General features: G+C 39.7%; 1 protein-coding gene across 1 annotated transcript; it reads right to left on the reverse strand.

Annotated features, from left to right (window-relative positions):
- Nucleotides 1–2,631: 2,631 nt before the first annotated feature.
- nrn1lb (neuritin 1-like b) lies at nt 2,632–10,455 on the reverse strand. Its single transcript, XM_030045095.1, has 3 exons — nt 10,204–10,455; nt 6,544–6,691; nt 2,632–5,792 (listed from the first exon to the last, which is right to left on the reverse strand). Exons 1-3 carry the CDS (start codon nt 10,256–10,258, stop codon nt 5,489–5,491), a joined length of 507 nt encoding a protein of 168 aa, XP_029900955.1. The 5' UTR covers nt 10,259–10,455; the 3' UTR covers nt 2,632–5,488.
- Between the last annotated feature and the right edge of the window lie 2,898 nt (nt 10,456–13,353).

Here is a 13,353-nt window from a genome sequence, read left to right on the forward strand (position 1 = left end):
TCCCACCGAAGAGCGTCTAACTTTTTACCTTTGACAAGATAAGATAAGATAAGATAAAACAAGACAAGACAAGACAAGACAAGACAAGACAAGACAAGATAAGATAAGATAATACAAGTAAATTCTAATATCCGTTGACAACAAACAATGGTCAGCAGCAACATTTCTTTCCAAAAACAATGACACAGATACCTTGGCAATTATTTATCAATTAAATACTTTATGGACACTTGTTGATTGACAAATAAGACAAATTATGTGACCAAAATTTGTAGGATATACTTCAAAGGTGTGAATAATCATTACATACTGGAAATTAAAAAAAAAAAAAAAAAAAAAAAAAAAGTGCTTTGTAGTGAGACTTTCCATAAAAACTGGGGTTACATCTTATAATAACCCAAAAGAAAGCCATAGATCTATTGGAAATCAGCTGCTGGCATTCTGTTTGAGCCTATATAAGCACTTTTTGGTAAATGCCAGATAACTGTATTCAAATGGAACAATATGCAGCATTTTTCACAAAAATGGCTTCTCCTTACATCTTAAACATATCAACAGCTGGGCGCAGAATGTGAAGGCTTTTGGACTCCTAAAAATATTTCATGGCTGCAGATTTTCTCCAGTGAAATGCAGGACACAGAGGGATTAGAGTGAACAGACGTCCCAAGGTGTTCTGAGGACAGTTCAAAGATTTGGTGGCTTATTCGACGCCTGCACTGTCTCTGAAAATGTCCCTGGATTTCCCTTTGAAAGAAACAATGTGCTAAAAAATGCTGCTCATGTTTAGATGCAGCTGTCGGTGTGACATTCTGTACAACAAACAAACTGATTAACATGTAGAATTCATAATACTGCGATATCAGACCATCAAACAGTAAATACCTTTTAAAGCACCTTTAAAAATCCTTTTAAAACTAGGGTGAGGTTTTGGCAAAGAGGTTCCCTGACCTCTGACCTCCAGATGTCTGAATGAAAATGGGCTCTCTGCCGTGGTGCCCACAGCTCTCCCCTTTGCAGACATGCCCACCTTCTGCTAATCCCATGCAGTTTGGGCCACAAACCCTGCAGTCCACATGTGTTCTTGTGGCCTGTTGTAAAATGGTGTGTTTGTGCAGACTGGGGCCTAAACAGTCTTGGAGTTGCATCAGTTGGCTCTGACTGGAAAGCTGAGACTCTTGTGGATTCAGTGAGCCACATCTGATTCATGTGTGATGATGTTAGTGTCCATAGGAGTGAGACTATTTTTTGAAACTTAACGTCACTGTATAAAATGACCTATAGTGACCTTTAAGATAATCACAGCTTCATGAAACTTTACAACCACAAACTAGAGACTGAGGGGATTCAGAGGATGTCTGGTTTTCCAGGTAAACTGACAATAAGGGAGGAGTTTCTGGGTTTTTGATACCAAATCACAGAATAATCTTTTTTCTACCATGATCCTCAAGGTCTTAGTGTCTTAATGTGGTATTTTGGAGGGGTTTTTGGCATAATAATCAATTCTCAAGTGGTCAAAAATGGTCAAATTGTGCACCAAATCTGTGTAACAAATGGTTTCAACCCAAAAATTGCTGCAACAACTTATGAGACATAAATAGGCGTGGGAATGGGCATCATATGAGTCCATCAAAATGTTCTAAACCCATATACACTATAAACTTTCTACATTTGAATAGGCATATTAAAAACAATGTTTATTACACATTTATGACTAGAAAAACATGCTACACAGTGCTGAGCTGCATCTTAAATTCAGGCTTCAGGTTCCCAGCTTTCAGATGAAGAATACCACTTCTATGTGGCATCTTCTGTTGACCTTTTATTCCCCCCTGAAGATCCACTGTCCTCACCTAAAATGGGTCTAAATAATGGGTGTGGAGTAGAGCAGGTTAAAGGTTACTTGGCATAGGAGAAACTTCATAAATACATGACTAGTTAGGAGCTTGTCTACTGAGAAAACTGCATTAGACTGTATAGAAATGACCTATCAAGTTTTAAAAAATCAAGACTGGGATTAGCTGAGCCTGAGATTGCACCAAGACAAAAGGAAAACCGAAACCACATTAAGAGCTCAATACTGAAGCAATAGTGAAGAGCAGAACTGGATGGCAATACTAATGCTGCAAACAAGTGTTTCAATTTTTTAATGAAAATTACGACCTGCAATGATTCTTTTTTTTTTTTTGTACAGAACAAATACATTATGCAGGAAAAACAATAAAAAGAGTACAACTTGTGATTTCCACATAAATCTTTGTGATTTTTTTTAACACTGGTGTTTAGGTATAAATACACAACTAACACAAACCATAGACAAGACCAAGACATTTGAAAAGCAGTCTGTCTTCACTTCAGATTAAAGTTGGATTCAGGTGCCACAACCATGCACAGCAGGTTGTGTGTATAAACCAGCACTGTGGTCTGCAGGATGTTAACGTGGTATTTACAACCCAAAAATGACCTGCATTTGCTTGATTTAATCCAGTCACTGTAAGAGAGATGGACTTTAAATAAAACCAAACAGCTGATGAAATAGCACTGTGCCATAATCAGTGCTGAGAGAAAGAGGGGAAAATCCACACTTGAAAAATAGGACTTGAGACATAATCTTTCCATATTGTGAGGGTACAGAAGAAGCAACAGTAGGTAATATTTTGGGTGTTTTCAATATGGAGCTATGGAACTGTCACCTCAGTAAAACGCCTCATGGCCGAAATGATGCTATAACCATTAAAATGTTTTTTACACTGCTGTTTTCTGAGTATGCAGTATTTTTCTCCTTTTCTAAAATTATCTTTTCACCAGAATAATGGCCCGCATTTATATTTTTTTCAGCCACTGCAGCACTAATTCTTTAAATCCAGCATCCATACATGGATGGATCCATAAGTTAATTCCCTCTTGTGTTATGTAATGTCAGTTCATATAATGTTCATATCATACTCCATGACAACAAGCCACACCAGCACTTTTTAGTTCTCTTCCTTCTTGTAAGCCTAACAAAGTTTGGGGGTGTGACCTGGTACACTGGATTAATAAAGACAGAAGAGATTATTCATACTTAAAGGAAATAACTGCAGTGTGACTATATCAACATACGTTTTAATGCCATTTAACCTGTGCCGATTTATGAGACTTTTGTTGGGTTAGAAATCAGATTGAAAAAGTGGGCTCGTGGGATTCTGCAACACTGTGCAACCAAAAATAATGGATGCCTTTGTGACTTGAATGAAATATAGCGCTTGCGATTCAGCATCAAAGATAATCCTGACAAAATAACATTACAGCGACAAAACAGTTATGAGTTATGAGGATGACACCTCAACCAGTGTTTTATAATAAGAAAAAACAGAATAAGCGCTTTAAGAGGGTGGTGCGTTGTTGGAAAGAGTAGTCTAATATGAAATTATGCGGAGTGGGAAACAACATTTTAGCGACATGCAAACGCTGTGGAAGATGCTTCCACACAAAAATCTAATTTTCTCACACTAAACCCATTTATGCAGGGTGAGGAATTAAACTTCCTTTGGAAACCTGCACAAAACACTGTTTTATAGCCTGTTATAAAACCTGTATCCAGATCGTACCTGATTGGATCACCAGCAGATCTGAACACCTGGCATGAAAATGTGTCTGGTACCTCTCTCTTGCTCTAATATCACCTGATATTGCTGGTGTAGTACTAGTAATAAAAAACATTTCACAAACGATGTCTAGCTCTAGCAAGTGGCATCTATTGTTTGAGCCAAAGGACCATTTTGTGCACTAATCACATCCCAATACTACCTGAAATCATATGATCAAATGATTAGTAAATAATGTGAATTCATTCAAACAGCAGCTGTTGATGTCTAGACTTCACATGAGGACATGACACCAGTTTGCTCAAGGCAGAGCAAAATCAGCGTCTTCATTACAGACCACAAGTTGTCAGCATCAGAAAGCTGTGCCACACTCTTTGATCCCTCTGAGGGCAAGACATATAAAATGATAATAACAGCAAGAATCAAGCAGTGTTGGAATAAAGTACTCAAATCCTTTACATAGGTTAAGGGAGCAATACCATGATGGAAGAAAAGTAAAAGTCCTGCATTCAAACTGTTACTTTAGTAAATGTGTAAAAGAAGCAGTAAAATGTAATACGTAAGTAGGACAAGTAAGAGTAGTCACTGTGAAGAATGGTTCCATTCAGAGTTATAAATTACTAAATAACTAAATTATTAATGTATCCAAGTCTTTTAATACAGGCGGGACCGTCCCGAGAGAGTAACAAGTCAAGACAGGAAAGTCCTGGGTCAAGTCATAAGTCAAGACTGGCAAGTCCAAATCAATCCAAGTCTTAAACTTTGTTTGAGTACATTTACAAGTTATAACAGTGCTCTTTGGCAATTTTAATTGAATAATATAAATCATTTATTTATTTGTCTCTGTCTGTGTTGTATGCAAATAATTGCATGTGCTCTATGGTGCAGTATACCCCATTTCAGCTTATCTTAACTGTTCATCCATTTGAGCATAAAAAAGGTCCTGAAATGCCAAGGCACCTCTGTATTTAGAATGGCAGTGCCTGCTTCTTGTGCTTTTCCCTTCATCTTGTGCACACACACACACACACACTGCTCTGCCCTGTTCTCCCCAACACACACACACCTGCACGCATGCACACACAACTGACATGCACATACAACTGACTAGCTGTGGCTCAGTGTGAACCTGGGACGAGCTGAGTTAAAGTCATGTTTACTATGAGAGGTCAAGGATAACTTCCATAGTTTTCGTTATACCATCAGGGAGCCTGCAAACGCCGGTTAATTGCATCATTTTTAAACTTTAGCTTTGGGGACGATCGACTCTTTCAGAGTCAAAGGGCTCAAGTCCAAGTGAAGTCACTCGAAAGAACCATGAGTTGAGACGCTGAGTTGCTAGTCTATCTTGATTTTGTCAAGTCAAGTCTAAAGTCATCAAATTTGTGATTTGAGTCCAAATGAAGTCCAAGTCATGTGATTCGAGTCCACACCTATTTATTTAAACTGCTCCTTATACTGTTGGCTAGTTTGCGCTCTATCACTGCATCACATTTTATGTTTTGCCTTAAAAAGCTCATTCTGCAAAGTGACTACAGCTGTCAAATAAGTGTGGTGCAGTAAAAAGTACAAGATTTCAATCTGAAATGTAGTGCAGCAAAAAGTGGCAAGTCTTAAAACTTGAAACTACTGCAGTAAAGTGCCAATATCTCAAAACTGCATATTACTTGAGTGATTTTACTTTGTTTCTTTCCATCTCTTGGAATCAAGTTAATGCTGAATAAGATAAGATAAGATAAGATAAGATAAACCACCTTATCCACCTCAGAAGAACTAAACCAGACTGTCATTTTGTTTCAGTTTATGAAGTCCGTATTTTAGTATTGATACATAATCACAACTGTTTGTGCATGGAGGGGGATCGGGAGTCAACTTTCCGACTCTAGGACTAAAAGATCAGATAGCTACATCCTGAGCAGGACAAGTAGTGTGCTGCATACTGGGAGAAACAGCATGTTGAGGGTGGCGCTGTGCTTGTGCGTGTGCCCTTTCAGTGTTTCCTGGTTGGTCTGGTCGGAGGTGGGGGGGCTTTGAGGTGCAGGCACAGTGCTGGGTGGCAGGGTGGTGCGGCTGGCACACATGTCGTAGAGGTTTCCGGAAAACTGCGTCTTCCTGGACTCTTGCCTCAGAGACTCCCATACAGCGGTAGCATCTCCAGGACAGCCGGCCAGCGCCGAGTTGGCACAAACATGGAACGCATTCCAGGACCTTCAAGGACCATGACATGAATGCAAAAAGATTGAAACAGAGTATCACAATATTATTTTTCACACTACTGTATCAATTCTATAAACTTATATATCAGTTCATTTTCATATCACATCTGCATATTAGTGTTAACCAAGTGAATTGTGCTGATTCTGCTTTAACAAACTGCAGTGCAGCTGAACTTTGCTCAAAACCCCAGGACTTAAAACTCAAAGACACCAAACATGTCCTGCTGAATTACAGGGAAACATGTATAAAATGAGACAGACATCTAGATATTTCCTGTTTGATGTGATGGTGCAGACATAAAACAATGGCATCTTGGCTTTGAGCATTTTACTCAACATAAGTCAACATTTTACTCAACGTAAGTAAAGTCGCCTCAGTGAAGCATTGCATCCAGCAGATACAGAATACGTATGTGCTATTGTTGTACAATGTGGATTTTTTCTAACTTTTGAGCTACTTAAAATAATTATCAAAATTACAGGGAAATCAGAGTTCAGTGGGTTAATAAATTGGAACGGGAATGTGAAAGTAAAATAAAATGGCACCAGATTTATTATATACTATGTTGTATCTATCCAGGTGCTACATGGGAGCTTGCATGAACCAAGAAAGAATCTGGGAGAAACAGCCCTGTAGAGAATAAGCTGTATCCCAACACGCTGTGCAGAGTTTAACAGTTTAATAGTAACAAGGGAGACAGGACGTAACTGAATGGTTACCATGTTGAGGGGCAGACACACACCTGCAGATGGCATCAATGTCCTGCGTGCTCTGGTCTTTTTGTGTTTCCACTAAACTGTCCCCAAGCGTGAGCAGACACTGAGCAAAGCTCTTGTAGATGGAGTCACACGAAACAGGAATGGCAGCACCCAGACACACAGGGACCAAACCTGTTTTGACAGCGAGGGAGAACAAGGAACAATATTTGAGCATCGTATTGTGAGGGATGCATTCACCAAAGTGGTTAAACTTAAGGAAGCTATGTGTGGATATCATAGATATAAATGTATTTACCGTGCCATTCTTACAAAACTGGGGACCCTGGGCAAAAAAATCATTTGGGGGCTCCTGCCCCTATACATTTTTGTGATATGGCCGTTTTTCTTACAATATATTTTAGATAATTTTCTTATAAAATAATTTTAAATATTTAACAGTTAGGCATACTGTTATAGTAATTTTTTGTTTTGTGAATTTTCTGGATTTTTTTTTTTTTTTTTTTTTTTTAATTTTCAGGTCATTTTTTTTATTTGTTCATCACCTTTTTTCCTGTGTTTCTGGAAGAAATCAAATTAATTTGCCCAGGTTTCAAATTCAAGGGGTTAAATGCTTGTGAAAGGTGTCTGAATGCATTTCATTTTTTTTTTTTTTTTTTAAATCTGTTTGAGAAATCCCCAATTCACTGCTGCTAGTGTTCTGATTTTTCCCCATGATATATGCTACAACCCATATTTGTGAGAGCATTGATCCACAAAGCTGGACCTCTCACTGACCCAGCTGCTTGGATGGATCACACATACACAAACACACACACACACACAAACACACCGAAATATGCTGCATGGCATTCATCTGGAGGGATTATATATCCTTAGCCAAACTGCATGATGGCTACAGAATCACGTGTGAGCTGCCTGAAATGCACTGATCAGTTCACACATGGCTTGCCCCATCGCTGGTTTTTATTTCTCCCAGATGCGGCGGTGGGATGCCTAACCTTCACCCCAGTGGGCTGCATGCTTCTTGTCCTGATGTGGGTGTGTGTTGCTCTGTGGGGTGTGTTTTGTACAATGTACATGCTGCAGGAAGACACATTTGTGGCGGACACATTTGTCACAAGTTGAATCTCCACAGAATATAGTTTTTGTAGGACCAGACGACATTTCTGCCAACCACCTCATTCACTCCCCACACAGACTGTTCGTATAGACAGACAGACAGACAGACAGACAGACAGGTACAGCTAAATAAAACCTTACTAAAATTATAATACATAAAACTGGAGCATGCAGGTGTTTCACATATAGACCAAAACAAAATGCTCCTCTTGAGTCCCCAAATAGACTCTGAACAGGCAACAGCCAATGGAAATATGTTTGATGGCGGCATTACGCATGCGAGTAGAGTAAATAAGTAAATGTGAAAATGAATATGTGTCGAGGATGATGTTTGAGTTGTGGATGAGACGATAGGTGGTGGTGTGGGAACAAGAGGGAGGTGTGGGGGCTTCCAGAGTCTTCCTGTGCACAGGACCCGTAATTCCTTGCTACGCTCCAAGGTGAATGGGTTGAATGCCATTCGTCGCTGGAGGTCCTGGTATAACATGACCACGTAGCAGGTGTCACTGACCGGATGTCCCGACGGTTCTTTCAGCTGAATTGGTTTAAAACTGGTGTCTTGATCAAAAGCGTTGCTCACAGATAGAGATGTTCACAGCCTGAGGTCTCCAGTGACCTTCAAAACAAACTGAGGCTTGCTGGCCCGAGTCCTGCTGCCTGAGTCAAACCCATCCTTAAAGGTCTCATGTATGTCTTACTGCAACAGTATTTCAAGAAGTGTTCCTGACTGTCACTCTCTTCAGGGTTTTACTGGAATGTTTCTTTCAGTTGTGTCTCAAGCTTTGCTGACCTTGATTGCTGCTGTTAATAGTGATTTTTTTCAATTGTTTTTAACTATTAAATTAAAATGAATTATGCATAATGATGATTGCAATATTGATATTGATGATTATTTATTGTTACCGTTATGGCTGTTGTATTTATGTTGTAATCTGTGTATAATGCAGGTAAAGTCCGGTAAAAGGTAAACGCCGCTAAAATGTTCAGAACTTGAGAGACTGAAGATGCTCCTGTTTCAGCTTCTCCTCTGGGCTCATGGTCAAGTAATTTATCTCTTTGAAACACATATTTCATTGAATATTTTCAATGCTTATTTAATTGTTTGTTTGTTTGCTTTGTTAATTTTGTGGTGATTTTGTGGCAATTTTCTTATGACATTTTAAATATAGAGTTACAATTATAGATTATTAGTTATATAAGTTGTATAATACCATTTTTGATCATTTTTGTACTTTTTTTTAATAGTTTCTGTTTGTTATTTAAGAATTATTTTATTTTATTTTATTGCTTATTTTCTAATCATTTTCTTGAATTTTCTTGCAATTTTCAGGTCATTTTCTTTACCTTTCTTGTTTATTAGAGTTATTTATTCATTTATTGTGAATAATTTCTAGCAAATTTTGGGATCATTTCTTGCTAATTTGCACATCATTTTTTTCCCTAATGTTTTTGAGGGAAACCAGCTTTCAAAGGGTCAAGCTTGGCTGGTATGACTCCTGCGTCTCCACCTCACCTTTAAACCTGTGGTCAGGAAAAAGCGAGTTTTGGCTAAACCTCCAAGGTTGCCTAGGCCCTGAAGAGCTTACTAACCTCGGTATCTTAAAAAAGCATATCTATAAAAGGCAGCTTTTCAAATCTTTTTTTTAATTCTTGTATTACTTTTGTTTCTCTCTGAGCATGTTCTAATTCAAGTTTCTTATCTTCATTGTTAATCCTACTGACTTTTATTTACCAAGGTTTTATTGTCTGTGCAATACATTGTCATTGTTTTTTTTTTTTGTTTTGTTTTGTTTTTTTTTTAATCTTCTGGTTCGCTTTATTGCAATCCTCTTAATTTACATTTCTAAATCAGCGGTTCCATTCATAGAGTTGAAGTTGCTGAAGTGTTGACTTTCCTATATACTGCACATCATATGATTTCTCTTTCCTAATTTGGCCATTTATTGTGTACGAGCATAAAGTCTTTGTCAGCATTTCCTGATGGGTGGCAGCGAGAGTTCACGCTCTCATATATGCAGCTGCACACAGACAGACACATGCATGCACACGCACACACACACACACACAAACACACACACACACACACACATGCACACACACAGACACACACACACAGACACAGACACACACACACGCACAAACAAACAATCAGAGCATGTGGGGACAGTGAGTATTTCATTAAGGTAAGTGCAATTGTAAAACCTCTCCCTCCTCAATTTCAGAACAAGCTCAAAGGAATATCCTTTATCATCCATCTTAACTACTTTGGGCTTGTCCTGACCAACCTGCTGAAACTGCACTATCATTAAGCTTCAGTTTCTACCTGAGTTCAGTGCCAAGCAAATGCTCCACATGTACAGAAACATCAAATCGGAAAGCCAGTAACATGGCACAAAACAGGACAGGCCCCTAACTTACAAGAGACGGTTTGTTAGTCAAAATCAGTATGCACAAACTTTTTCATGAACACTTGAAAATACACACACAGAGACACACACTCCACACACACACACACACACACACACACACACACACACACACAACTGCAGAGGAAAGCTCCTTACTGAGGTAAAAAGCAAGAGGCAGCAGCATGCTCACGGTGCCTGAATGGGACTTCATACTCAGTCGGCTCAGCAGAGTCCTGCAGAGTCCCACTTCTGAACCACTGGCTCCAATGTTCACAGTGCCTATAATTCCAAAGAGTAAGTTGCTGCTTTTAAAATGCGACGTGCCCTGTCATCCGTTGAGAATTCATCAGACCGCAAAAGTACAGCCGTGCACACACAGGCACAGTACCCTGGCTGGATTAACAGTGTGAAAGGGACCGATGCATCGCAGAGCGCGGGGGGGATGCTGTGTTGGTGTGTGTGTACATGCATGCGCTCGCATGTGTATGAGGGAGGGGCACAAGGCGAGCCATACAGAGCTTTGGGGGCAACAGACCAATGGCAGCGTCACATCGTGGCACACTGGATTAGAGCATTCTCATTTCCGGTCTTTAGTATTAAGAACATTTATGTGAGAAATGGAAAAAATATCATATATTACAAGTGAGAATATGCACGCTTGGTTACTATTTCTACTACAGCCACGCCTGCTGCAGCTACCTGGTTTTACAACTGCGCTACGAGGTTGTCACAACTGATAGAACAAGGATAAAGAATCAGATGTTTGAGGATTTTTTTTGCCAGATGGATCTCATCCCAGTGAGGATAAGAGAATCCATCCACCTGGGAGTAGGGCAAAGATGTGGGGCTGCCACTCTCCCTCTGAGGATAGCAGCCCTCTGGAGAATTATCCAGGCTGTGTCAGTCACAACCTCAGCTCTTGTGCATTAAAATGAATGACAGAGCATACTGACACATTTAACAGCCAAAAAGAAGTTGAAGACAGACAAAGAGTGAGTGTGAGAGAGAGAGAGAGAGAGAGAGAGAGAGAGAGAGAGAGAGAGAGAGAGAGAGAGAGCACACCATTTCATCCACCTGACTCCCTCACACCAAGTCCAGCCCTCTTTGCTTGAGCCACTGAAGTGATGCTGTCTGTCTTACAACATCCCCCTCCTCCCCCGCGCCATGTAAATCCCCTGCTACTCCCCCCAGATGGCTCACACTCCGTGCATTAGTGTAAGTCCTGCTTCACATCTGTATACTGACACAGGAGGAATGGTAACCCATTGTTAATCTGCAGCTTAAAACAACCATTAACAACAGAGAAATCTGCCCGCTCCTGAAGCAGCTACCAGGTGTGTCTTTGAATGTGAAGGAGAGCCTCCATATCTATCTATCTATCTATCTATCTGTTGTGCCTTCAAAAAGTATTCAGCATTTCCATATTTTTGCTGTTGCACCTTGAACTGAAAATGCACTGAACTGTGGCACAAGGATGAGGGTCTTCAGCCCATCAATCAATCATCTGTGAAAGCACCTTTGTGATTTGAGTATTGAGACATCTTGAATGTCTTTGCATCAGCGTGGCACGTGTAGATCTTTATTCTTCCTCACTAAACTCAATGAAGTTGGACATGGAGCATCTGAATAGCTATTTTCAAGTCATCCCACAGGCTTTAAAGCAAATTCAAGTCTTGGTTTTGGATGAGCCGCTCGAGCGTGTTCACATTCTTGTCTTGAATCCACTCCAGTGTTTATTTAAATGTATGCTCGGGATCATTGTCCTGTTGGAACAGAAATCACCAAGCCAGACTAATGTCTTTAGCACTCTGACGCAGGTGATCCTCAAGGCTTTCCCTATATTTGGCTTGTTTCATTGTTCCCTCTACCAATATGTCTCCCACTTGCTGTCAGTGAAATGCCACCTGCCATGCTTCACAGCAGGGATTATGGGATATGTGTGATGCGCTGCTTTTTGTATTTGAGCTGAAAAGCTCAAATTTGGCTTCATCTGACCACTGAACCCCTTCGCCTCATGTTGTCAGTCTATCACTGCCTTCACTGCAAACTTCTGCCATGTCATCATGTGACTTTTTCCAGGAGTGGCCTTCTTCTGACCACCCAGGTTCAGCAAGTGCTGCACCTCCTTCCAGCGAGGTGTCCCAGTGAACTCTGCAGTTCTGTCAGGGCCATATTTGGTTTCTTTGTCACATCCCTAACCAAGGTCCATCCTGCCCAGATGCTCAGTCTGAACAGATGACCAGCTCCAGGAAAAGTCTGGTTGTTCCAAATTTTTCCAGCTTCTGAACGACAGAGCCTTCTCTCCTCTTGTGAAACATCAAATTACTTGTTTTCCACCACATTTATGTCCCTCTCATTTCTGCCTCTTAACTTGCATACACACGTGTGTCCAGGGAATTCACTCCGCACAAGTTGCAGACAATTTCAAAGAAACTAAGGAATTTGGAAGCACCTTCAATTAGTTTGGAGAGTCACTGCAAACGGAGTGCATACTTAGACTAAAAACATTTCAGATTTTCAGTGTTCATTTATTTGCAAAAATGTGCCAATAAAGTGATTGAACTTTATTATGGTTTATTATGTGTTGACCAATGAGGAAATAAATCCTTCATTCATTTTGCTTTCAGGCTATAACACTACATAACTGTGGTGTTAATTTGATTTGTTTATTTTGGATAGCAATTTTACTTTATTTAGAGTTAATAATTTGATTTAAATTGATTATAATTGATTATAATTGTACCCTTTGACTCACTGTTGGCTTTTTCTTGCCTGCTGTGGGGATTCAGGCCAGAGGGGTGTTGTGTTGTTTTGTTTTCTATAAACTGTGGACCTATAAAGCCTGTTGAGACTGTAACTGTGATTAAGGCTTTAAATAAACTGGAACTTAATTAGGAAAAAAAAAAAAATCACAACTTTCCACAGGCACTGTCTATACCAGCAATGGATTGCTTCCTAGACTTTAGCCCTCTTTACATTAATCAGGACAGATGGTACAGCTCAATGAAGCATATGTGTCAGTTCAGGGCAGGCTACATCACATTTGTATCATTTTAAAAATACACCATCTCACTTGCAAATATATAAATAAAAAATATCATTTTTATAATTCATTAAAAACGGATTCTTTGGCGAGGTGAAGCTTTCATCCTGTATATGTAGTAGCACCATAGCTATCAAGACACAAGAGCAGTGAAGAGCAACCATGCAAGTGTGTCAGTTTTCATTCCAACCAGCAGCAGCACAACTTCAACCACAGAGGAGGAACTAATGGTGAAATCACTTGGTGTTTGGTTGGAAAAGAAA

The sequence above is a fragment of the Myripristis murdjan genome, chromosome 3 (assembly GCF_902150065.1).
Source record: "Myripristis murdjan chromosome 3, fMyrMur1.1, whole genome shotgun sequence".
Classification (NCBI taxonomy): Eukaryota; Metazoa; Chordata; class Actinopteri; order Holocentriformes; family Holocentridae; genus Myripristis; species Myripristis murdjan.

Excerpts from the sequence above, each read along its gene's own strand:
- nrn1lb (XM_030045095.1), bottom strand. The coding sequence starts at position 10,258 with ATGAAGTCCCATTCAGGCACCGTGAGCATGCTGCTGCCTCTTGCTTTT. Across the intron at positions 6,692-10,203 it reads GCCTCTTGCTTTTTACCTCA|GTTTGGTCCCTGTGTGTCTG; the intron begins GTAAGGAGCTTT and ends CTGTCAAAACAG. Across the intron at positions 5,793-6,543 it reads GACATTGATGCCATCTGCAG|GTCCTGGAATGCGTTCCATG; the intron begins GTGTGTGTCTGC and ends TGGTCCTTGAAG.